Genomic DNA, 22,911 nt, shown 5'->3' with positions numbered 1-22,911 from the left:
CGTGTCCCTGGGCTGAGTACAACGAAGAGGACTGGTTAAGCCTGGACTCCTGACCTACAGACACGGTGAGATGCTAAGTGTACGTTTTTAACCCAAAAAGCATTGGGGATCATTTCTTATGCAATACTATGCCATGAATGCTGATCTGTGAGACGGCTTAGTGGACACACAGTTGTCTCCTGTGTGGATCAAATTAAGCTAAATTATTTTGCACCAACAAATGGCCCCCAAAGCTCAATGGCTATTAACCTCCAAAGTCTATTTTCTTACTCATATTGTATGTCCAATGAAAGTTGGCTGAAGCTGTGCTCAATGTTTTCCCTCTAGAACTCTCCAGAACCCAGGTTGACAAAGCTAGTCTATCTGGAATGCCGCAGATCATCTAGGAAGAAGCAATTGTGTTCACTGGCTTGGGGTTTTCCCGGGGGAAGGACACCTATGTCTGTTTGTATTTCATTGGCCACTGCTAGCCACATGGCTACCTATGAGTTCAATGCAGCCTCTAAAATATAATCCTCCACCAGGGAGGGCCACTGGATACTTGTGAATAATTAAAAAGTGTGCCACACACCTATGCAATAGGTCAGAGGGAGTCAATGGCTGTCATAATATGCAGAAAAGAGGGGTAAAAGCTCACCCTCCAGATGGATTGGTGGAAAGACCCTGGAGCCTATCTACCATGGGCAGGCACGGTGGAAGAGCTGCTCTTCCTATGGAAGGGTGGGGATTTTAGCAGACTTGAGACAGGAAGAGAACCTAAGGGTTTCACTGCGGCAGAATCCCCCTGGTCACTTTCCTAGAATTCCCCTTTGCCAGATACAGCCTTAAGACACGTCCCCCGCACCTTCCTAGAAGTGAGACTGGGCTTTCAGCAATCTGCCAGTGGGAGAAAGTCTGTCACCTGAGCTTGGACCCTTGTCGCCTGAGCCTGCCATTCCATCCCGCCTTCCATCTTCTCTAAGTCCTGCTGTCATCTCGCTTTCCTGAGACATAAGCAGAGTCCCCGCGGGCTGCGTGCCACTGTCAGAGGAGCTTAAGGAGTGGCCGGCCCATCTGTCCTGGAAGGCTCGCCAGGCTGGCTGTAGAGAGACCGCCTGCTGGGAAGGACGGAGCAAAGCCAGTGCGTCCTGCTCACAGAGCGGGAGTCAGCAGCGGGGCTTAGCTGGCAGGTCGGGCCAGCAGGATGGAGCCGTCACTAAGCCCCGAACTCGGTGCACGTCTTCTGGTGCCCAGCAGATGAATGTCAGGGCCAGAGGTCCCATAAACTATAGAAGAGAGCTTACTTGGTGATCTTGCTTCCTATAAAATGCACTTTTGCCCGCAGGCGCTGCATGATCTTTGGAGTCCGCCAGATGCTGTTCTGTTTCTCTTGAGGCTATAGTTTATGTCAAAAGAAATAGACTTCGTTTCAATGAGTTCTGAAGAAAGCATAGAAGAGTTTAGGAATTATGGCTTTAAAACTGACCTCAGATGCCACTGAGACCAAACTCCTACCCAGCACAGGAACCATGCCGCCATGTCTACATACAGACTATCAAAACAGTCTGGTGTTTGCTGTTCACTCTTCAACTGTCTGTAGTCTTCAGGATGCGATCTTATCCTAGTTTTCTTAACATATAGTACCATAAAGAGCGGGAGGGGTGGGAAGTGGGTGGCTCAATTGTAAGTCATTGCCTAGCATGTACAAGGCCCTGGGTTCAATCCCCAACACTGGAAAACAAGAAAAGAAGAAGAAAGAGGAAAAGCAATGCCACAAAAATCGGTGACAGGACTGTGGAGACATTGCCGCTTCTTAGTGAGACAATAAGTTCCCATTTGGAAAAAAAAATAGTCCATCTTGCCAGGGAAATGCATTTAGTTATTAGAGGAACTGTGAAGAGAAGCCAGAGTCTGTACTCCGGAAATTCTCCTGAAATTGGCTAGCTGTTGAACAATTTTAGCCTTCTCTGGTACATTTTTCTTTCTTTTACAAGGATGATAATGGTAGTAAATTGGCAGTGCTTCTAAACTGCTTGGTGAGTCTATTCTATGACAGATGGTTTGCTTTACTGGGTTATCATATACTTCGTATCCACAGGTTATTTTTCCTTTCATAGCAACTGAGTTTTCCTGGCACACTTGTGTACCAAGCACCATGATACCTCCTGGGAATAAAAGGCGATGTGATATGTTCTCTGATCTCAGGATTTCCTGGTCTGGTAAAGTGACTTAGACACACCATTCGTATGAGGTATGCTAATAAATACACGCATAGCCGGCCATTAGTGTCCACGCCTGCAATCCTAGCTACTCAGGAGGCAGAGACCCGAGGATCATGATTTGAAGCCAGCTTGGACAGGAAAGTCCATGAGACTCTTGTCTCTAATTACCCACACAAAAACGGGAAGTAGAGCTATGGCCTAAAGTAGTAGAGGGCTCACCTTGAGCAAAGGAGCTCAGGGACAGTGCTCAGGCTCTGAGTTCAAGCCCCATGACTGACCAAATGAATCAATAAGTAAATAAGTAAATATATAAAGATCTCTGGGAACAAAGTCAAGGCAGACCTGGTGGTGTGATAAGGCAGGCGATGAAGAAGGCTTCAGACAATGTGTCTTGTCCCACGAGGTGTTTGGTTTTTTTTGTTTTTTTTTTTAATGTTCAAAGCATGTGGAGGACTTTTGGGACCTAGGCAAAGGCAGAGATTCAGGGAGAGGTGTATGTTGGCTGACAATCCTATTCTGCACTGTGTTCTTGGACACATGTTAACAATGTACCTCTTTGGTTGAGCCATGTGACTAGCTCAGGCTTAAGAGTTGGAAGAAGTGAAGAGCAAGACTTCCGCCCGGGCCTTGCTCAGTCCATACTCATTAGACTTTCCCCTGCTCCCGTCTGGAACAGGAGCAGCAACTTGAGAGACGGTGGCTGTGCTGTGAACTTGAGAAGCAGAATATCCCATCGAGTCTTTGTTCCCAAGTCACTGAGGTTTGGGGTCTGTCCTTTTACAGTAGCAGAACCTACACAGTCAATTTCTCCTATTCCATAGGAAATGAAGAAATAAATATGGGGCACCTACAAAAGAAAGTGCATTTTTTATGGAAGTGGTTGGGAGTAGAAGGAAATGAGAATGGTAATATACCATAAGAAAAGTTCCCACCATGCTGAGAAGTTACTTTGAACCAATAGTTGATGAATAATCATTAGAGGATTCTACATAGCTCCTCATTAAGTCAACCGTTCATCTTCTGGGAGTCGTCTAATGGCGGCTTCGTCCTGTCCTGAGGAAAGTGGCTTTTACACGGTGGGACCTCCCTCTCTCTATCTGACAGGGGAATTTTTCTTAGGCTACAGTTTTCGAGGTGAGAAGCTCCCTGGCAGTGTTCGTCTTTGAAAAGTTGGAATTCTTCGGGTTCGCCTCTCCTTCCGTTCGTTGGAGCCGGATGGGGGCGGCTGCCTGTTGCCACGCTGGACTTTGTTTCCTCTCAGCTCCATTTCCCATTATACTTCCTTCCTCATGTCCCCGCTGTCCAGCAATCCGGGCCCCTCATTGGCCCCTCACTGTCCATGCCCGGCCGGGAGGCTTCCCTCTTCTGCCCATACCCGCCCCCCCGCCCAGACCCCCAGCAGGTGGTTGTGGAACTTCTACCTGCCCTCCGCCATCCCGCAGCATCCAAAGAAGGCTCTTCTCAGGAGCAGATCCTGCTTCCGGACCTCTCTGGGGTCCCTTTTCTTTGTGATGACTTTCACCTCACTGAGTCACTGTCCTATAGGTATTTGTGGACACGGTCAGACCCGGAGAGTCTCAAGGGTAAAGCTGATCTGGATTCTGTCAGTCTAATGAATACTTAACAGTCCTGTCACATCTGGGTCACAGGGGTTTTTAAATTGTATCTTGAGATGAAAATCCTTTTCATTGAAAACTTAAAAAAAGAGAGTGAGATTGTCTCATTCCCCCTGCGTTGCTTCTGCCAAAGGCTATCTGTGAGACGCACTTGCTTTACTATTCTATCTCCAGCAACTCTCAATTTGGCACCAACTCCAGCCCTCCTCGACTTGCCGATTCTTTGTCTCCCAGATAGTGATAAAGATGTTTAGTCAGAACAGAGTCACGGGTGGGAGTTCCTTTGGAGAGCTCTGCATTGAAAGTCAGTAAACAAGATAAATGTCAAAGAAAATGAATCTTCTAGAAGCAGGAAGGACGGGAAACAGACAACGCTGCCTCAGAGTTTACAGAAGTGAGCCAGAGAGCTCAGAGTGGTGTTGGACTTGGAGGGAGTACAGCGAACACAAATAAAGAGAAACGACCTTCAGTAGACACAGCGAAGTCAGTGAATCCGAGGAAGTTTTGCTATTTAGAAAGGTGGGAGGCAGGAGGGTTGATGGGTCACAGAGCCTGACACAGCAACAGTAAGGCAGCCTAAGAGGCTCCAAGTATGGCAAAGACGTTGAGACACAGAAAAAGATAGAGACCAAGGGAGGGGCGCGTTGTGGTTGACAATGCTACTGTGCAATATTTGTGTCCTGGACACATGTGAACACTGTGCTTCTAGATATAGGACAGGAAATTATTCAAAAGGGGAAGCACAGGCACTAATTAAAAACCTAATTTTGGTGTCTCTCTTACGACATTCTTTAACATCTTAGGGATCTAGAGCTCTCATATAGTAAACTGGCTAGCCTCTAAATGTTAAAGTATTTTTTTTCCTATAACAGAGTAGTCCTTGTTCTTTTTCTAAGTAACTCATTCCGATCATGTGTTTTATTGTAGTAGCAAGAGGTTCAAAACACTAAGAGACTGACACAAGAAGAAGTTTTTCAAAACTTTTAAGTTTTCCTCTCAGATTGCACGAAGTCATAAGTAGGCCTTGTGGCACTGGTTTCTGTCCCTGTGCTGATGAGATTTCTGTACTTGAGCTGCTTCAAGGAACAGCTGTAGAGGCCTACTCTATCTTAGAAGTGGTTAAGAGAGGTTAGCCCACAGGAAATCTCTGTAGACACAGGCTAGTTGCTGCCTTTGTTTTGTGAGGTGACTGCTTTCCTTTTCTAAATCTGGGATAATAAGTAGTGATCAAATCCCCAGTAATTTTTTTTATTTATAGCTCTGGATATATATCAAAAGTGCCCCCCCCCGCTGGAGATATTACAAAGTGGCAAGAATCAGCCAAGTGCCTGAGGTTCCTTCCTATAATCCTATCGACTTAGGAGGCCGAGATCTACAGATCCTGGTCTGAAGCCAGCCTGGGCAGGAAAGTCCATGAGACTCATATCTGCAATTGACTGCCAGAAAACTGGAGATGGAACTGTGGCTCAAGTGGTAGAGCATCAGCCTTGAGTGAAAAAGCTAAAGACAGTACCTGGGCCCTGAGTTCAAGACTCAATACTAGCACCAGCAACACTTGTCAAGGTTAAGTTATAAGTGAAACTCTTATATATCTTAACTAAATACCAAACCCACAAACTTAAAACAATGAACAACAACCCCCCCCCAACTAACAAGAATGAGGGGTATCATGTAAAGAACTGGGAACTCCCCTTCTCTCTTTTGTTTCTTCTCTAGTCATAAGTTATGTAAATTGTTTTTGGGAAGAAGATGCTTTACTGCATCTACTTCGAAACATTTTTTTTTGTTTTCTTTATTTTTGGTATGGGGGATGGGACCTAGGACGTTGCATTTGTGAGGCAAGTACTTTGCTACTGAGCTACATCCCAGCCCTCTTCTAAACATTTTACAAAGTCCTTCTGCTCAAGATGAAGAAGGACTGACAATGAGTAAATGACAAACACACTCCTCACTTGCTATACAGGATTATCCAGGAGTCCTTTTCTGAACGCCTCAACTAAATGTGGCATCCTTCGAAATATGAGTGTGCTCTACCAATTCAACCAATTTTGGAAAGTATTGCATTGGGGGTATCTACAATCTAGTAGGGATGGGTGAAAATATTATCTGGAGTTATTTTCACTCTGAAGTATAGACTGCTTTTGTTTTATTTATTTATTTATTTGCCAGTGCTGGGGCTTGGACTCAGGGCCTGAGCACTGTCCCTGGCTTCTTTTTGCTCAAGGCTAGCACTCTACCCCTGGAGCCACAGCACCACCTCTGGCCTTATATGTGGTGCTGAGGAATCGAACCCAGGGCTTCGAGTATACGAGGCAAGCACTCTACCACTAGGCTATATTCCCAACCCTGAAGTATAGACTACTTTTAAGATGACCAGACAGTTTCTGCAACAAGAGCCAAGAGATCTGTGTAAGGTTTAAATGGTAAAATATGATGTCAGTGAAGTCTGGTTCCTAGTCGAAAGGCAGAGATGTTAGATACAGGTTCAAGCTGGGGAAAATATTTTGATGCTGTGATATGTGTACTACTTATTAGAAGAGATATCATACCTTGGCTTCCCAGTGTGTACTAGAGTTGAAGACACCAGGTGCATATTGTGCACCGTTTGTCCCACATTATCTGCTAAGCGATTAATTTATGGGAGAATAAGCCAGCAGATGCTGTAAATTGAGTGGTTGTAGATACTGAAGCTGAGTCTGAAGGGACAAGCGGCAGCGAGTCACTTAGAGACGCAGGGAGCCATCCCCAGGTGGCCTAAGTGCGCGGGCACCAAACTAGGATTGAGGTTAGCCCAGTAGAGGGTCACCGAGAAGGCCCCTGCTGCTGCAGTGGGGGCGTCCGGAGGGGGCGGCTAGACGAGGGAGTGGGTGCAGAGCATGGAATAGTTGGTAAATCGAGCCAGATGCCGGTGGCCCACCCCTTAGCAACTTAGCAACTCAGGAGGCTGGGATCGGAGGATCATGGTTCAAAGCCAGCCCAGACAGAAAGTTCATGAGACTCTAGAAAACCGGAAGTTGCAATGTGGCTTGAAGTGGTAGAGCTCTAGCCTTGAGCGAAAAGTGTAGGGAGAGCTCCCAGGCCCAAGTTCAGGCCCCATGACCGACAATTAAAAAAAAATAGTATATGTATGTATTGTAAATCAGGGTGAGGAATTTAGATACTGTGCTTGGTACGATGAGAAACCATCGTGGATTCTAAGAGGCCATGCAGTCTGGCTGGTGGTGGAATATGGGTTGAAGGAAATGGGGTAGGGGTTAAGGAGTGGCTGTTGAACTGTTGTGGCAGCTCGTTAAGTCTGCCACGATGGGGTTGTGGAAGGGTGGATGAGTTTAGGGGAAGCTGAGGAGAAGAGGGTGGGCAGGTGGGTTCGTTTCTCCGTCCAAGTGGTTTCTTCTACAGGACCCTCCCTCCATTTGCATCCAGGTTCGAAATCCTCAGCGCTGTCAGAAGTCACTGAGGGTCATCGCTGGCTGTCTTCTGAGGAATCGCCCGAAACCAAAGAGTTGCATTTCCTTCTTTCGTTTTCTTTCTTCTGTCAGTGGTGGGGCTTGAACTCAGGGTCTGAGCACTGTCCACAGCCAAGCCTCTTTTTGCTCAAACTGGGAAATGGCAAACAGAACCTGGGCAGTTGGTTACATTAATGAGCCAGGGGTTTTATGTTCCCAGTCTCTTAGTTCAGCCTCCGGATGATCTTAAGATGCATCATTGTGTGTGTGTGCGTGCGTGTGTGTGCGTGTGTGTGTGCGTGTGTGTGTGCGTGTGTGTGCGTGTGTGTGCGCGCGCCAGTACTTGAGGCTTGAATTCAGGCCTTTTGCTCCAAGAGCTCATGACTAGAGCCAGAACCCAGCCCGCCCGCCTTCTGCCTTCTGCCTTCCAGAACCTTCGCCTCTCTCCCCTGCCCCCGGCAGCTCCCACCCGAGGGCGGGCCGGGGAGGCCGCGCGGCCCCCGTCCCCCGCGGTGCCCCGAGGGCCCGCTGTCCTGTCCGGGGGAGCCCTCCCCTCCTGGCTGCCAGGTGGCTCCAGAAGCTTCCAGCGCGGCTCGGGGCGGGGAGGCCTCCGCGGAGCCTGCGCCCCGCCCCGAGGGCGCTCTCCACCCCCCGGGGCGCGCGGGGTCCCGCTCGCCCCTCCGCGCGCCGGAGCCCGGCGGGCGGGCGGGCACTGACGTCAGGCGGCGGCCCCGGGCCCTCCTCCCCGCCCCCCCCCGGTCCTCCTCCCCCGCCCCCCCGGGCCCTCCTCCCCCGCCCCCCCCGCCCGCCTCCCCGCGCCCCTATAAGAGGCGGGCGCGCGGGGCCCCGGCAGCGCCCCGTCAGCACCATGGAGAGCGCCCGCCTGCGGCTGCTGCCCGTGCTGGGCGCCGCCCTGCTGCTGCTGCTGCCGCCGCTGCTGGGCGCCCGCGCCCCGGAGGACGCCGAGCTGCAGCCCCGCGCCCTGGACGGCCGCCCGGCGGCGGACGACGCCTCGCACGAGAAGGAGCTGGTCAGTGCCGCCCTCGCCCCGGAGCCCCCTCCCCGGAGCCCCGTCCCCGGAGCCCCCTCCCCGGAGCCCCGTCCCCGGAGCCCCCTCCCCGGAGCCCCCTCCGCGCCCCCGGGCTCCCGGGCCCCCGGCAGGACGTCCCGGGCGCGGAGGAGCCCCGGTCCCGGTGTCCCGCGCGCCCCGCCCCGAGGTCCCCCCGTCCCGCGCCCCGCGTCCCGCCCCGGCCCGGCCCCTCCGAGGTCCCCCCCGTCCCGCGCCCCGCGCCCCGCGTCCCGCCCCGGCCCCTCCGAGGTCCCCCCCGTCCCGGGCCCCGCGCCCCGCGCCCCGCGTCCCGCCCCGGCCCCTCCGAGGTCCCCCCCGTCCCGGGCCCCGCGCCCCGCGTCCCGCGCGCCCCGCCCCGGCCCCTCCGAGGTCCCCCCGTCCCGGGCCCCGCGTCTGGCGCGCCCCGCCCCGGCCCCTCCGAGGTCCCCACGTCCCGGGCCCCGCGCCCCGCGTCCCGCGCGCCCCGCCCCGGCCCCTCCGAGGTCCCCCCGTCCCGCGCCCCGCGCCCCGCGTCTGGCGCGCCCCGCCCCGGCCCCTCCGAGGTCCCCACGTCCCGGGCCCCGCGCCCCGCGTCCCGCGCGCCCCGCCCCGGCCCCTCCGAGGTCCCCCCCGTCCCGGGCCCCGCGCCCCGCGTCCCGCCCCGGCCCCTCCGAGGTCCCCCCCGTCCCGGGCCCCGCGCCCCGCGCCCCGCGTCCCGCCCCGGCCCCTCCGAGGTCCCCCCCGTCCCGGGCCCCGCGCCCCGCGTCCCGCGCGCCCCGCCCCGGCCCCTCCGAGGTCCCCCCGTCCCGGGCCCCGCGTCTGGCGCGCCCCGCCCCGGCCCCTCCGAGGTCCCCACGTCCCGGGCCCCGCGCCCCGCGTCCCGCGCGCCCCGCCCCGGCCCCTCCGAGGTCCCCCCGTCCCGCGCCCCGCGCCCCGCGTCTGGCGCGCCCCGCCCCGGCCCCTCCGAGGTCCCCACGTCCCGGGCCCCGCGCCCCGCGTCCCGCGCGCCCCGCCCCGGCCCCTCCGAGGTCCCCCCCGTCCCGGGCCCCGCGCCCCGCGCCCCGCGCCCCGCCCCGGCCCCTCCGAGGTCCCCCCGTCCCGGGCCCCGCGTCTGGCGCGCCCCGCCCCGGCCCCTCCGAGGTCCCCACGTCCCGGGCCCCGCGCCCCGCGTCCCGCGCGCCCCGCCCCGGCCCCTCCGAGGTCCCCCCCGTCCCGGGCCCCGCGCCCCGCGCCCCGCGCCCCGCCCCGGCCCCTCCGAGGTCCCCCCGTCCCGGGCCCCGCGTCTGGCGCGCCCCGCCCCGGCCCCTCCGAGGTCCCCACGTCCCGGGCCCCGCGCCCCGCGTCCCGCGCGCCCCGCCCCGGCCCCTCCGAGGTCCCCCCGCGCCGCGGGCGCCGGGCTGGGCTCCCGGGCGAGGCTGGAGCGGGCCGGGCGCGGGCTGCGTTGCAGATCGAGGCGCTGCAGGAGGTGCTGAAGAAGCTCAAGAGCAAGCGCATCCCCGTCTACGAGAAGAAGTACGGCCAGGTGCCCATGGTGAGCCCGGGCCGGGGCGCGCGGGAGGGCGGGCGGGCGGGGGGTCAGCCCCGCGCCCCGTGGGGAGGGCGCGCAGGGAGGAGCCTCGCCCCCCTACCCCCCCCCCCGCCCCGGGAGCGCGACGGGCGCACGGGCCGCTCCTCCGTGAAGGCGAAGGAGCGCGCGCGGAGCGGGGGCCGGGGCCTCCGGACACGACGACCGGAGAACCGCCGCGCACGCGCGCCCCGGCCCCAGCACCCCGGCTCCCTCCCGCCGGGGAGCCGCCCTGCTGGGTGCCCGGGAAGATCCACGAGTTACCCCCCCCCACCCCACCCCGCTCCCCTTGCCGGAGCCAGAGAACGCGCCGGGGAGGGCGGGCGAGGCCCGGGAGGAGCCCGAGACTCCGCTACGAGCGCCCGCCCGCCCCGCGCCCCCCGCGCCCCCCGCGCCCCCCGCGCCCCCCGCCCGCGCGCCGCAGGCCAGCGGGGCCTCTGGAGAGGCGGCCCGCGCGCGGGCAGGGGGCCGGGCCACGGGGCCCACGCGCTTGTTCCCCGATGGGCTCCCCCGGGGGCCTCCGCTGACCCCCTCCCCGCTGACCCCCCCACTGACCCCCTCCCGCTGACCCCCTCCCGCTGACCCCCCCCGCTGACCCCCTCCCCGCGCGTGGCTTGCAGTGCGACGCGGGAGAGCAGTGCGCGGTGCGCAAGGGCGCGCGGATCGGCAAGCTGTGCGACTGCCCGCGCGGAACCTCGTGCAACTCCTTCCTGCTGAAGTGCCTGTGACGGCCCGCCCGCCCCCGCCCCCCCTCCGCGCCCCCCCTCCCCCGTCCCCCCCCCCCCGCCCGCGGGGCAGCACCCGGCCCTCCTCCCCGTCCCTGCCCCGGGGCCGGAGAAGGGGGGCCGGGCGCGGGAAAGGGTGACTCCGTACGTGGCATGAAAACCACCCCCGGTCGGCCCGGATCGATGACCCCGCACCCCGGAGAGGGCCGCCCCCCCCCCGCGCCGCGGGCCCCCGACGCCCCCCCGCCCCCGTGCGCAGAGCACGGAATAAAGCGCTTTTCCTAACCGCCCGAGTGCGCTGTGCTTTCCACCCCGGGAACTTGGGGGGCACGGGGGACTCAGACACGGATCGGCTCGCGCTGCTGTTCCCAAAGGGAAGGTTCCCGACACGGCTGCCCCCCGGGAGGGAGAGCCGCCCCCCCCCCCCCCGGCCCCAGGCCCCAGGGAGCCGGGTGCCCAGTTAATCAGGAGTTTGCCACATCTGCCTTGGTATAAACTCTTTCCCTTTGACTGTAGCAGTGTGTGAGTGTGTGTGTGAGTGAGTGTGTGAGTGTGAGAGTGAGTGTGTGAGTGTGAGAGTGAGTGTGAGCGTGTGAGTGAGTGTGTGAGTGTGAGTGGGTGAGTGAGTGAGTGTGTGTGAGTGAGTGTGTGAGTGTGAGTGAGTGTGTGAGAGTGAGTGTGAGCGTGTGAGTGTGTGAGTGTGTGTGAGTGAGAGTGTGAGTGTGTGTGGAATAAGGAAGGAGAGAAAACGAGAGAAAGAGGAAGACGCTTGGATCTGAAGCAATCCGACTCTGTGGATCCGAATCTCTCGCTGGACTCCTCAGGCTTAACCGCAAGCTCCGTCGGTGTAAAACCACAGCTCCTTGTCGGAGGGAAATGAGCAATCACTGAGCCAGGCGCGAGCGGCCAGGGCCCGGGAACCTGCGGTCAGGTTAGCTTGAGTGACAGGCTCTGGCCCTGCGTGGGAGAGGCTGGGCTTACAAAGAACATCCTGAGCTAAAACACTTGGCAGACGCAGGGCTGGGCCTTACCCAGGTCAGCAGCCAGGCAGGAAGGTCTCCTGCCCCGTTTCCATGCTTTACCGGTGGGTGGGCGCTAGGGGTCTGCTACGCATAGCAGTGCATTCTAGGAGTCCGTTAACAGACGTGAGGATGGGCGGTCGGGTGCAATGGCTCCATCAAGCAATACGACTGCTTTTGGCCCATGCACAACACCTCAGGGGACACGAGCCTCTAGGATACAGTAGGTATTTAGTGAAGATTATTCAATTAGAAAAAAAAAATAAATGGCTACTTTTTTAAAGAGCTGAAGGTAGCCAAAACGACGTAGGATTTAGGCCTGCGCCATCTCTCCCACAATTCCCATGCTCTACTCGAGAGAGGTCGTTCTGCAAGGCCTTCAACATAGATGTGGCTTCCTCGGAGAACTTCAGCCTCACAGTCAATGGAAGATTAAAAAAAAAATTAAAAACCACAACGTTTGTTATGACAACTGGCTTGTTAATAAATAGACACTGATTTTCAAAAGAGGTTGTTCACCCAGAGAAAGGAAGATTGCTGTATCAGATGCTCCAGGAATGAGAGGCCTGGGCTGGGCAAAGAGGTTATGTCTGTAATCCCAGAGAGTCAGGAGCCGGAGATGGGAGGAAACAGGAGCATCATGGTTCAAGACTGGCTGGGCAAAAGCACAAAGCCCTATCTTAAAATAAAAGCCAAAGGGACTGGTGCATATCTGAAGTGGTAGTAGCTCCAGTACCATAAAATTAAGGGGACGAAACCCACTTGTTTCTACTAGTAAATATGCAATATTGGAAAAAACATAATTAGTTAAGTAATGGTTTTGAGATGAACAAATAAATATTGGTGGGGTAAAGTCAGTTCAAGAAATTTAAAAATGAATTTCTAATGTTTTTTGATACTCACTTGAGCTCACATTTCCTAAGGCTTAAACCAGACCAAGGAAGGAGGAATCAGCAACACAGAGACAATTGCTAAGAGCTTTCTAATCCAAACTCAAGAGGCATCTGCATAATAGCAGAATGTAAAACCCAAGCCCCACCCCCAGTGTCTTGGTGAGGAAGGTGCTGGAGAAAGCACTCTTACACACACCTTACACTTGCTTTATTGTTACTATCAGCACGCCTAATCTCTCCAAGTTTGCAAGACTGACATTGTTGCCATTATCTAAAATGTGAAACAGAAACCCAGAGGGATTACCAAATTTGCTTAAATGACATAATCCTAAATTGTGATTTCAGCTTTAATCTCTTTTATCTCCTTTTATATTTTCCCTCCATGCCACCTGGGGAAATCAACAGACTAACTTGCCAGAAAGATCTTTTTCTCTTTTCTTATTTATTTAAAAAAAAAATAGAGCCCAACTCACTGAGAACCAATTTGTATTTTGAGGGTCACATTTCCATGTAATTTCCCCTAGGACATAGCCAATATGTGATGCGAATGTGGAATTCTAAAATAAAAACCCCTGCAAAGAATTATTTAAGAATTTCGCAGTTTGCTCCGTTGTCACAAATCATTTCAGCTAAAAATCGTAACCTTCTTGAACCCATTAGGTCTTTCTCTCCATCCAACTCCAACTCATTTCAATCAGGACCTTGTGTTAGCCACGGAGCCGTGTTTAGGCAGAACCAACGGGCGCCCCGATTCAGCTTTACCTTGCTCTCCCCGCCATTGCTCCCCTGCAAGTACCACCTTTGCTTCCTTGTTTAATAACACAAGAGGGCATTGAAAAATGGCATAAGGAGTTGATCACCCAGAATCTGTGGGCTTGTTACCAAGAGGTTTTCTCCAATAGTTTTGTCTGGGGGCCCACATTTGGAGTTCATGGTATAAATACTTGTTCTATGCTATTGCTAGCCACATTTAATGGCTGCATTTAATGTAGTGGCTTGTTAGAAGTAACTCTGCCTTCCCATTTTGTTAACACCCGAGCTCTTCTTCAAATAGAATACTTCAGTATGTTTAATGATTAAAGGTCCCCAAGGTGGGGGAAAAGAATGTGAAGGATTCAGAAAGTTTTAATGAGGGAAGTAGACGCCCACAAGCAGGCTCAGCGCCTGTCTGAGGCTGGCTGCAAAGCCTGGGCTCTGAGCGCTGACTAGACGCTAAGGACCAGGAGGCTGTTCCAAGGCTCGGGACAGTGGAACAGAGCAGCAGTTCCCACAGTGGCCTGGAGACAGTCACAGAAGCTACCATATGACTCTTCTCACTCATCACCAATCTCCTTCCCACAGGGTCAGGGATCTTGGACCTCTCACCCTAAGCCAGGGTCTGGAGGACTCGCGGGGTGCATGCCCTACCCCTGCTCCTCTACCCTCTTCTGAATCTAAAACAGTATGGAGAGTGAAGTTAGGGAGGGGAGGAGAGGAGGCTGACATTTATTTTTTAATTATCTTTTTTTGGCCAGTTCTGGGGCTTAAACTCAGGGCCTGAGCGCTGTCCCCGGCTTCTTTTTGCTCAAGGCTAACACTTGAGCCACAGCGCCACTTCTGCCTTTTTCTGTACACGTGGTGCTGAGGAATGGAACCCAGGGCTTCGTGTAAACGAGGCAAGCACTCTACCACTAGGCCAGTGTACCATGAGGCCAGGGTAGGAACAAAGATAACAACGAAAAATTGCATTCAAGTCTTCAGAACTCCATTTGTGGAAATCCTCCATGATTTTCCAGGAAGAGTTAGGTATTTCTTCCCACAAAGACACACAGAGGAAGTAATTATGGAGCCCAATTTGGTGTCCAACGCATGTGCCTCCCGTTTTCTAAGTGCTGAGCTTATAGGCATGCACTACTGCCCTCAGCTAGAAGTGTGTTGTTTCAGCTGTTTGGGGAGTTCTGCTCAGCTCCCTCCCGACACACCTGAAGCAGTGCTGGCTTTTGATAGAGCGCACTCACTGTTTCACTCCTCTGAGTGTCTTCCCCGTGCCAGGCCCTCGGGACCGAAAGGCAAATGGGATGGACATGATTCCTGTCCTCATGAGGTTTATAATCCAGTGGGGAGAATTGTTAGTAAGCACAAGATTGCAAGTCAGGAGAACACTTATAAAGCCAGTGGTGGTGCCTATGTAGCAGGATGGAGGAGAAGGAAGCAGGCCTCAGGGAGGGTGGGAGAGAAAAGAGAGAGGGTTCAGTAGAAAGGGTGTGACAAGGAACCAAAGAACAAGGCCCCTCGGGTGGTCACTGGCCGCCTTGATCGGAGGTCAGGCGGAATCAGCCCAGCTTCGGAGTTCATAGATCAGAACCCTCTCGAGGGAGAGCAGGGCGGGAAGCAAGAGGACCGTTGTCCTGGGCTCAGCTTCCCGTCCAATTGACGGGTGAGTCGAATTCTTGCGAGACTGAGGCACGGATGGTCATGACTGACTTTCCTTCCTAACGTGAGTGAGCTTTGTAGTGTTTCCACGCCCGAGCAACTGTTAGCACACAAGTTTCGGCTTGAGAAGAACTTAATAGATGTGGCTGGCTGGCCTTCCCCTGATTTGAAGAATTAGCAGAGAAAAAGGGGTTGCATATTTAAAAGAAAAGGTGGGAGATTGATAGAACAGGCTGTTTTCAGGGAAAGGGGATGGGATTTAGAGCCAGGAAAACGCATCTTTTGGGGTACTGTGGGAGAAGGGCACATGGCACCTACGGGTGAAAGTAGTTAGTACAAGGGCGGGAGGAAGTTGGGGTAGTTATTTTATGGATTCTCATTCCAAGGAAAACAGTGTCTAAGGGTTGTTGAGAGGAAGGTGAAGCAAATTATCTATTTACTCATCATTGTATATTGTACACGTGATATCAAAGATGATCATACCCAAGCCTGTACTACAGAGTGACAGATTTACCAGGATAGGACATGATTCATTACGTGCTACACAGAGCCAAAGATTAATTCGAAGGCTACAAGAGGTGAATTATTAAGAATTACTTATAGACAAAGTAGAATTTGAGTAGTCTTTGGAGGATGTGACATTTCCCAAAGATAAAGGTTGAGGGACATTCCTTTAAGGGGTGGGAAATGGTACGGCTAAATGTGCCAGGGGAGACGGTGAAATAACTTGAGCGCTGGCCAAGCTCATTGGTGTAAATGGCAGTGAAGCCAAGGGGAGACCTGATCTCCAGAGCGTGAGAGCCAAGGGGAGACCCGATCTCCAGAGCATGAGAGCCAAGGGGAGACCCGATCTCCAGAGCGTGAGAGCCAAGGGGAGACCTGATCTCCAGAGCCTGAGAGCCAAGGGGAGACCTGATGATCTCCAGAGCGTGAGAGCCAAGGGAGGGGCCTGGCTTCATCCTGCAGAGCTACAGCTGTACGAGAGGAAGCTAATCTACTAGCACGCGGAAAGAAGAGCGAGAGACAGAGACAGACAGACAGACAAGCAGGCAGGCAGACAGACAGACACACAGAGACTGAGAGACACAGACCCTGGGATGGAAAGGCAGGCAGGAAGCTCTCCAGTTTTCCAGGAAGCAGTGATGGGGGCCTGAGTGGACAGACCAGGGTGGCGAGGTGGACAAAGACCCGGAGACACCATCCGGGAAGAGCCGAAGCTCTACGGCGTGCAGCGCTTCCCGTCCTCTGCGGTAACATGGCGTTGGGGTAGGGTGGGGACTAAAGCTAGATACAATGAATTGTGTGTGCGTGTGTGTGCGCGCGCGTGTGCACGCGCGTGTGTGTGTGTGTGTATTTTGTACTGGGGATTGAACTCAAGGTTTCATGCTCTCATAGAATGCTATCACTGGAGGCAAAATTTCACTTCATGCGTTTTGCTAGCAGCTAAGAGTCCCGGATTTGCCTACCCCGTGGAACAGAGGAGGCGAGCCAGCGCAGGGAGAGGAGCCTCCCCCCCCCCCCCCAATCCTGGCCAGTCCCTTCCCCCGTCCTCACTCAGCCCTGCCCCCTCGTGTTCCAGGGCCACGGGCCTTCCCTTCCCGCTGTGCATCTCAGTCCTGATGTGCGTTCCTGGCCTGGAGGCCCGGAAAACCCATTTGGAATCCGCTTTCCAGCTGCACTCCAGCGCTGCTGTGCACACGCGAGTCTCCGTTTTGCAGCCTGACACGCAGCACAGGCTCTGCATCGGCTGGGAGAGGCAACCTCGGCCTTCACAGCGCCAGGGCTTTGCCGCTGTCCCCGCTCCGCGGCCCGCTGGGCAGGGAGAGGTCTGATAGCACCCATTCGCAAGAGGGATTCGTTCTCAGAGTCCATCCATAAACTATTCTGAAACTCAGCCCATTGGTAGAAGAAAGGCTGAACTCGTACATGCAGACTCCAGAAGGCAGGCGAGCAGACAGACAGACAGACAGACAGACAGACAGACAGACACACACACACACACACACACACACACACCGGCTTCTCTGCCCACCATTCTTCTTTTCCCAAATCACTTCCATGCTGTCTGCTCTCTGGATGATTGAAGCCATTAATAATCCAAGTCCCGCTACTGCCTTTCACTAATTATCACAATGCTAATGATGTCTCTTAGGAAAAGGGAAAAAATATAATTCTCTCTCCAATGCAAGCTCTGTGGAGACAGACCAGATTTCAGAAGTAAATCAGTGGTGGGTGGTTCGCCTTGAATTCCTTTGAACTCTTCCTTTGAAGAGCGAAGTAGGCGTAATAGGATTACACAAAGCAGGAAGAGATTTGGGTTTAAGTAGCATCGGCGTGGATGGGTCACCACCACGGCTACCCTGTGTCCTGCTGCTGGCCAGTGTCGGAGATGGGGTCTCCTTTCCTAAGACATCATCTCAGTGGAAACAGGTTTTCTTAAAATGTGGCCCCAACCGCTTGATGGTCCTGTAAACTTGGACAGTGTAGTTCCACAGGGACCTGGTTGTTGGGGCCCCCTTGGTCCTTAACAGGCAGATGCTAGAGTTTAGGGGTTTCATTCCCTCGTTTTTGTTTCCCTCTTAGATGTAGACTGCTGTTCTCTGGTGTCTTCTGAAGACTGAGCTGGGAATAGTGTCAAGGGAGAAGTCCTGATGCAGGATCGGGTTTTCATCAGGCCAGAGGACCTCTTGGCGGCAAGGCGGGGCATCAGTGGTAGTGTGCTTGACAAGAAGGCCCGGGGTCTTAAGTTCAATCCCCAGCACTGCAGACAAACGCAAAAGACCTCCACCCTTGGTGGGTCAGAGAAGGTGTGCCTAGAATTGTACCCTGCAGGGCAGCTATGATTCTTTGAGGTGATGCCCTTGAAACTCCTGTAGGGTTCTTCAGACCTGCTGCTCGTTAGTGAGCTCCAACATTTGGCTTATTTTTCAAACTGCAACAAGCTTTCCTCAAGCTGAATGAGGCATCTTAGCATGGAGCCAGGATTTGACCCTGATGAGCAGGTTTAGTCTTTTTCTTTCTATCTTGTTTTTTCAGCCTATTTTCAGCAATCTTCTTTCTGGTCTGACTTTTCCCACTGGCATAGCTGTTTCTGAGGATGTGTGTTCAGAGTGTCACAAAGAGATACTGCATTGGAAAAAAAAAATCATTACTTGGGGCTGGGAATGTGGCCTAGTGGTACAGCGCTTGCCTCGTGTACATGAAGCCCTGGGTTCGATTCCTCAGCACCACATATATAGAAAAAGCCGGAAGTGGCTCTGTGGTTCAAGTGGTCGAGTGCTAGCCTTGAGCAAAAAGAAGCCAGGGACAGTGCTCAGGCCCTGAGTCCAAGCCCAGGACTGGCAAAACAAAACAACAACAACAAAAAAATCATTACTCATTAGTAATGAAACCTAGCTTCATTACTATTCATTCACTTCTGTGCCATTACTGGATCTTGAATTTAGGGCCTAGCTTTTTTTGTTGTTTTAGTCCTGAGACTTGAACTCAGGACCTGAGCACTGTCCTGAGCTTCTTTGCTCAAGGTTATTATTCTACCACTTGAGCCACAGCTCCACTTCTGTTTTTTTTGGCAACTGATTGGAGGTAAGAGTCTCACAGATTTTTCTGCCCAGGCTGGCTTTGAACTGTGATCCTCAGATCTCAGCCTCCTGAGTAGCTAGGATTACAGGCGTGAGCCACCAGTGCCCGGCTGAGGCCTATCTTGCTTAGCACTTTTGCCCAAGAACAGTGCTCAACTGCTTAAGCCACACCTTCACTTACGGTTTTTTTGTGTGGCTAATTGGAGATTAGAGTCTCATGAGCTTTTCTCTCTGGCTAAGCTTCGAACCTCAGTTCTCAGGTGTCAGCCCCCTGAGAAGCTGGGATTACAGCACGAGTCTGCCTTCATTATTATTTAGGTAGGTGACCTGAGCCAAGGTAATTAACCCATCTGAACTTCATTTTGTTCATCTAAAATAGAGACGTAAGTAATAACCTTTAGGAATATAGAGAAAATAAAATAGTCTTGTGTGTTGAATATTTGACACAGTGCCTATCTCATCATTCTCTTTCACCTTCTTTCCCTCGATAGTTTCTCAAGGACAAGGACGAGGTCTGTTACGTTCACCACTGGAAGCAGAGAGCAGCACAATGTTCGGAACGTAAGTGCAATGGCTACTGTATGACAAAACACTCTAAAGTGGCTCAAGGTTCTTCAGAGAGGAATAGAGTACAGAATTGAGGGATTCCAGAGTTAGGGAGTTAAGTGCACAGCCAAGGACATGTTGTGTTTCTCTGCGAGCTTGGTGTAGACCAAGCACTGGCTTCACCAGGTCTTTGTGTTCTGTTCTGTTTGGAACAACACAGGAAGTGGGGTCATGGGGAATGCATGTTAGGAGAAACGACATGCGTGGTTTACGAGGGAACGTGAATAGATGCTTTTGGTGGAACCTAACAATCCAGAAAGTCAATGTTAAGAGGAAAATGGAGAATAAATAGAAGAGATGGGAATAAGGGAAAGAGCTGGCTAGGATGGTTCTCTCGGGGAGCGGACCTCCATGTGGAGAGGGGCCCTTCCGCCCACAGGCCATGGGAGACTTAGAGTCACACTCTTTCATTGGCAGTGTCTTCCAGGAGTTTGTTTTGATTGTACCTGCTGGGCTCCAGACAGCAGACACGGAATAATGAATGTTCTGGAGAATTCTCCCCCTGCCCTAGCCCATGCTTCCTGTAGACCCCATCCACTTCCTCCCCCCACTCATGACCCCAGAGTGGGTCTGGACGCCACCCTGCAGCGTAGCATGGTTACTAGGGAATAGTACGGTGGGAAATGGATCCTTAGGTTTTATCCTGAAGTTTCAAGATTCAACGTCACCAAATTCTAAGAGTAACAGGTGAAATCTGGCCATTTTTGGTAATTGGAAATATTAGATATAAGAAAGGCTTAGGGGGCTGGGGATATGGCCTAGTGGCAAGAGTGCTTGTCTCATATACATGAGGCCCTGGGTTCGATTCCCCAGCACCACATATACAGAAAGTGGCCAGAAGTGATGCTGTGGCTCAAGTGGCAGAGTGCTAGCCTTGAGCAAAAAGAAGCCAGGGACAGTGCTCAGGCCCTGAGTCCAAGCCCCAGGACTGGCCAAAAAAAAAAAAAAAAAAGGCTTAGGTTTGGGGCAACCTAGTTTGGGCAGAGTGAAATGAGTCCCATTTGGGAAGATACTACAGATTGTAGCTGCTAAAGAAAGGATCAAGCATTGGATGGCCATGTTTTTAGAGATTTGGGCCGAATTAGAAGGGTCTGGAGTATGGAGAGAGTTTTCTTTTTGGGTGGATGCTTAATTGAATTTTTAAATATTTTTACTGAGTTATAACTCCTAGGCCACGCGTCTTGGTCTGTGCTACTATAACAAGATATCCCAAACCGAGCAATTCATTTCTCATAGGTATGGGTGCAGATAGTCCAAGACCAAGGCACCAGCAACATCGATGTCTGGAGGAGCCCTGGTCTCTGCTGTAAGATGGGCCTTTGTTATACTCTCTGGATGGGGGTTAAGGTCAAAACTGGCCTCGCCGACTGGCTTTGTCTTAGAGACATTAAGTCCCACCCATGAGGACAGAGTCCTCAGGATTTACCCTAAAGATCCCCTCTTCACATTGTTTCATTGACAATTATATTGTTATTATAAAGGTGATGTACAGAGGGTTACAGTTAGGCAATTGAGTTTTAACACATGAATATTGGGGGACACATTCAGACCATAACATCATGCAATTCACAGTGTTTTTTAGGGGTACCGGGATATAAACTCAGAGATTTGAACTTGCTAGACAGACACTCTACCGCTTGAGCCACAGCCCGTTTTGGTTTTTGAATAGGGTCTTACGTTTTGCCAGGGCAGGTCTGGGCCATGAGCTTCCTGTTTACTCTTCCTTTTATTATATAGCTAGAGTGACATGTGTACACTACTGTGCCTAGCTCAATTTATATATTTAAAGTGAATAATTCAACGGCAGTATATTTACAGAGCCGTGTAATCATCGCCATGAACACTGTTTTATCAGCACCCAAAGAAGGCTGCATCCTTTGCCATTCTTTTTCCGCAGTCCCAGGTGACCATTAAGTTACTTTCTGCTTCTGTAGATTTGCCTATTCTGAACATTTCATATATAAAGGGAAATCATCTAAGATGCGGCCATTTGTGTCTGGATTCTTCCGCTTAGCACCATGTTTTCAAGGTTCATCTCTGTTAGGACACGTATCGTCACGTTGTTCCTTTATATTGTTCAACACTCGATCCTGTGGCTTCGGTGAGCAAATGCGCGCACAGCTTCTACCTTGGCTGATAGGGAAGGATTGTCGCAGACATTCACCGGCGTGCTTTCGTGTGGACGGGTTGATTTCGCTTGGATTCCCACCTAGGGAGGGGCAGTGTTGGGTCGTGCCCATGTGAACCTTGTTCACGACCTGCCTATCCTCAAAGCAGCTGCATCGTTTTATAACCCCAGCAGGAGTGACGGTGTTTCCTGACCTCCAAGGCTTCCGAGAGAGGTCTATGTACGCGGGAACTCCCTTATAGGTTAATTGGTTCTCTTTCTTGCAGTTGGCTTTTCGTAAATTTTAAGCTGTTATTATAAAGGTGATATAAAGAGGGGTTACAGTTACACAACTCCGGTAAAGAGTACATTTCTTTTTGGACAATGTCACCCCTTTCCTTGCTTTCTCCCAGTTTTTTTCCTCCCATCCCCAATCTTTCTTACAGTTTTTAGTATCTTCATCTTTTATTTTTATCTTTTATTTTCTTTTGTGTTGGGTGTGGGGCTTGAACTCAGGGCCTAGGCGTTGTCCTTGAGCTAGTTTGCTTAAGTGCTAGTGCTCTACCACTTTGTGCCACAGCTCTACTACTGGTTTTTAAGTGGTTAATTGGAGATAAGAGTCTCACAGGGACTTTTCTGCCAGAGTTGGCTTTGAACCATGATCCTCAGATCTCAGCCTCCTGAGTCATTAGGATTACAGGTGTCAGCCACTGGCGCTGGGCCTGTCTTTTATTTTGACAGATTATGATATGTTTTTGGGTAGTCTTATCTACATGGGATCTAACTCGAGACATTTGATCTTCCTACACTTAAATATTTCTTTCTTTCTTGAGATGTGAACATTTTCTGCTATTATTTCTTAAATAAGCTCTCTAAGTGGCTTGGTGCTGGTTCGGGCCTCCTCCCCCCACCCCCCTCTAGCTCCCCCCCGGATTGAAAAGCAACACTGGTGGGGTGATGCAGTCTCAGTGTCCCAGCCTGATGCAACGTCAGGAAATCAATAGCATCTATTATTCCATCATGTCTTGCAAGCTACATGATTGATTATCCCAGCATCAAAGAGGAAAGGTCTAGGCCTGTGGAAGTAGGAGAAATGGTCACCTTCTCTCAGCTAAGGGTGAATCGAATTGCAGGAGTCCCTGGGGCCTGATGAAGCACAGGGCTCCTGCGACTCGGACCACGGCTGATGTCATTCAGGGCTCTGCTTGTCTCGTTTAGACTGAGAATAGCCAAACACTGCTCATTGAGATAGATATTGATTTTGGTCAGGAAGTTCTGTCATCGGAAGTAATTACAATTGCTGTTTTAATTTATTAGATAAGGAAATCTAATAAATTTTCCATGAGTCCCACTTTTCTTTTTCTGGTGTGGGCATAATCTCACCAAGTTATTTCTGAGAAAATGAGTCATTCAATACCATGTACTATTGTATCGCTCTACCCTGGCAAGGTTGACGGGAGACTACCTCCTTAGCATCTCACCCAAGTTGCCTAAGTAAGCATTATACTACTTTGCTCATATTTATAAGGTGAAAAGAACTAAGCTGAACACTAAGGGACTCGTGCCTAAAACCCTAGCTACTCAGCAGGTTGAGATCTGAAGATCAAGATTCAAAGCCAGCCTGGTTAGGAAAGTCACAGAAACTCTTAACTCCAATTACCCAGCAAAAAGCTGGAAGTAAAGGTGTGGTTCA

At 52.5% G+C, this 22,911-nt stretch overlaps 1 protein-coding gene across 1 annotated transcript; it reads left to right on the top strand.

Moving 5' to 3' along the window:
• Positions 1-8,129: 8,129 nt before the first annotated feature.
• On the top strand, positions 8,130-10,619 carry Cartpt (CART prepropeptide). The gene is made up of 3 exons (XM_048368452.1): positions 8,130-8,293; positions 9,759-9,842; positions 10,496-10,619. Exons 1-3 carry the CDS (start codon positions 8,132-8,134, stop codon positions 10,601-10,603), a joined length of 354 nt encoding a protein of 117 aa, XP_048224409.1. The 5' UTR covers positions 8,130-8,131; the 3' UTR covers positions 10,604-10,619.
• The last annotated feature ends 12,292 nt before the right edge of the window (positions 10,620-22,911 follow it).

Source organism: Perognathus longimembris, chromosome 19, assembly GCF_023159225.1.
Source record: "Perognathus longimembris pacificus isolate PPM17 chromosome 19, ASM2315922v1, whole genome shotgun sequence".
Lineage (NCBI taxonomy): Eukaryota > Metazoa > Chordata > Mammalia > Rodentia > Heteromyidae > Perognathus > Perognathus longimembris.
This window is presented reverse-complemented; position numbering and strand designations above follow the sequence as displayed.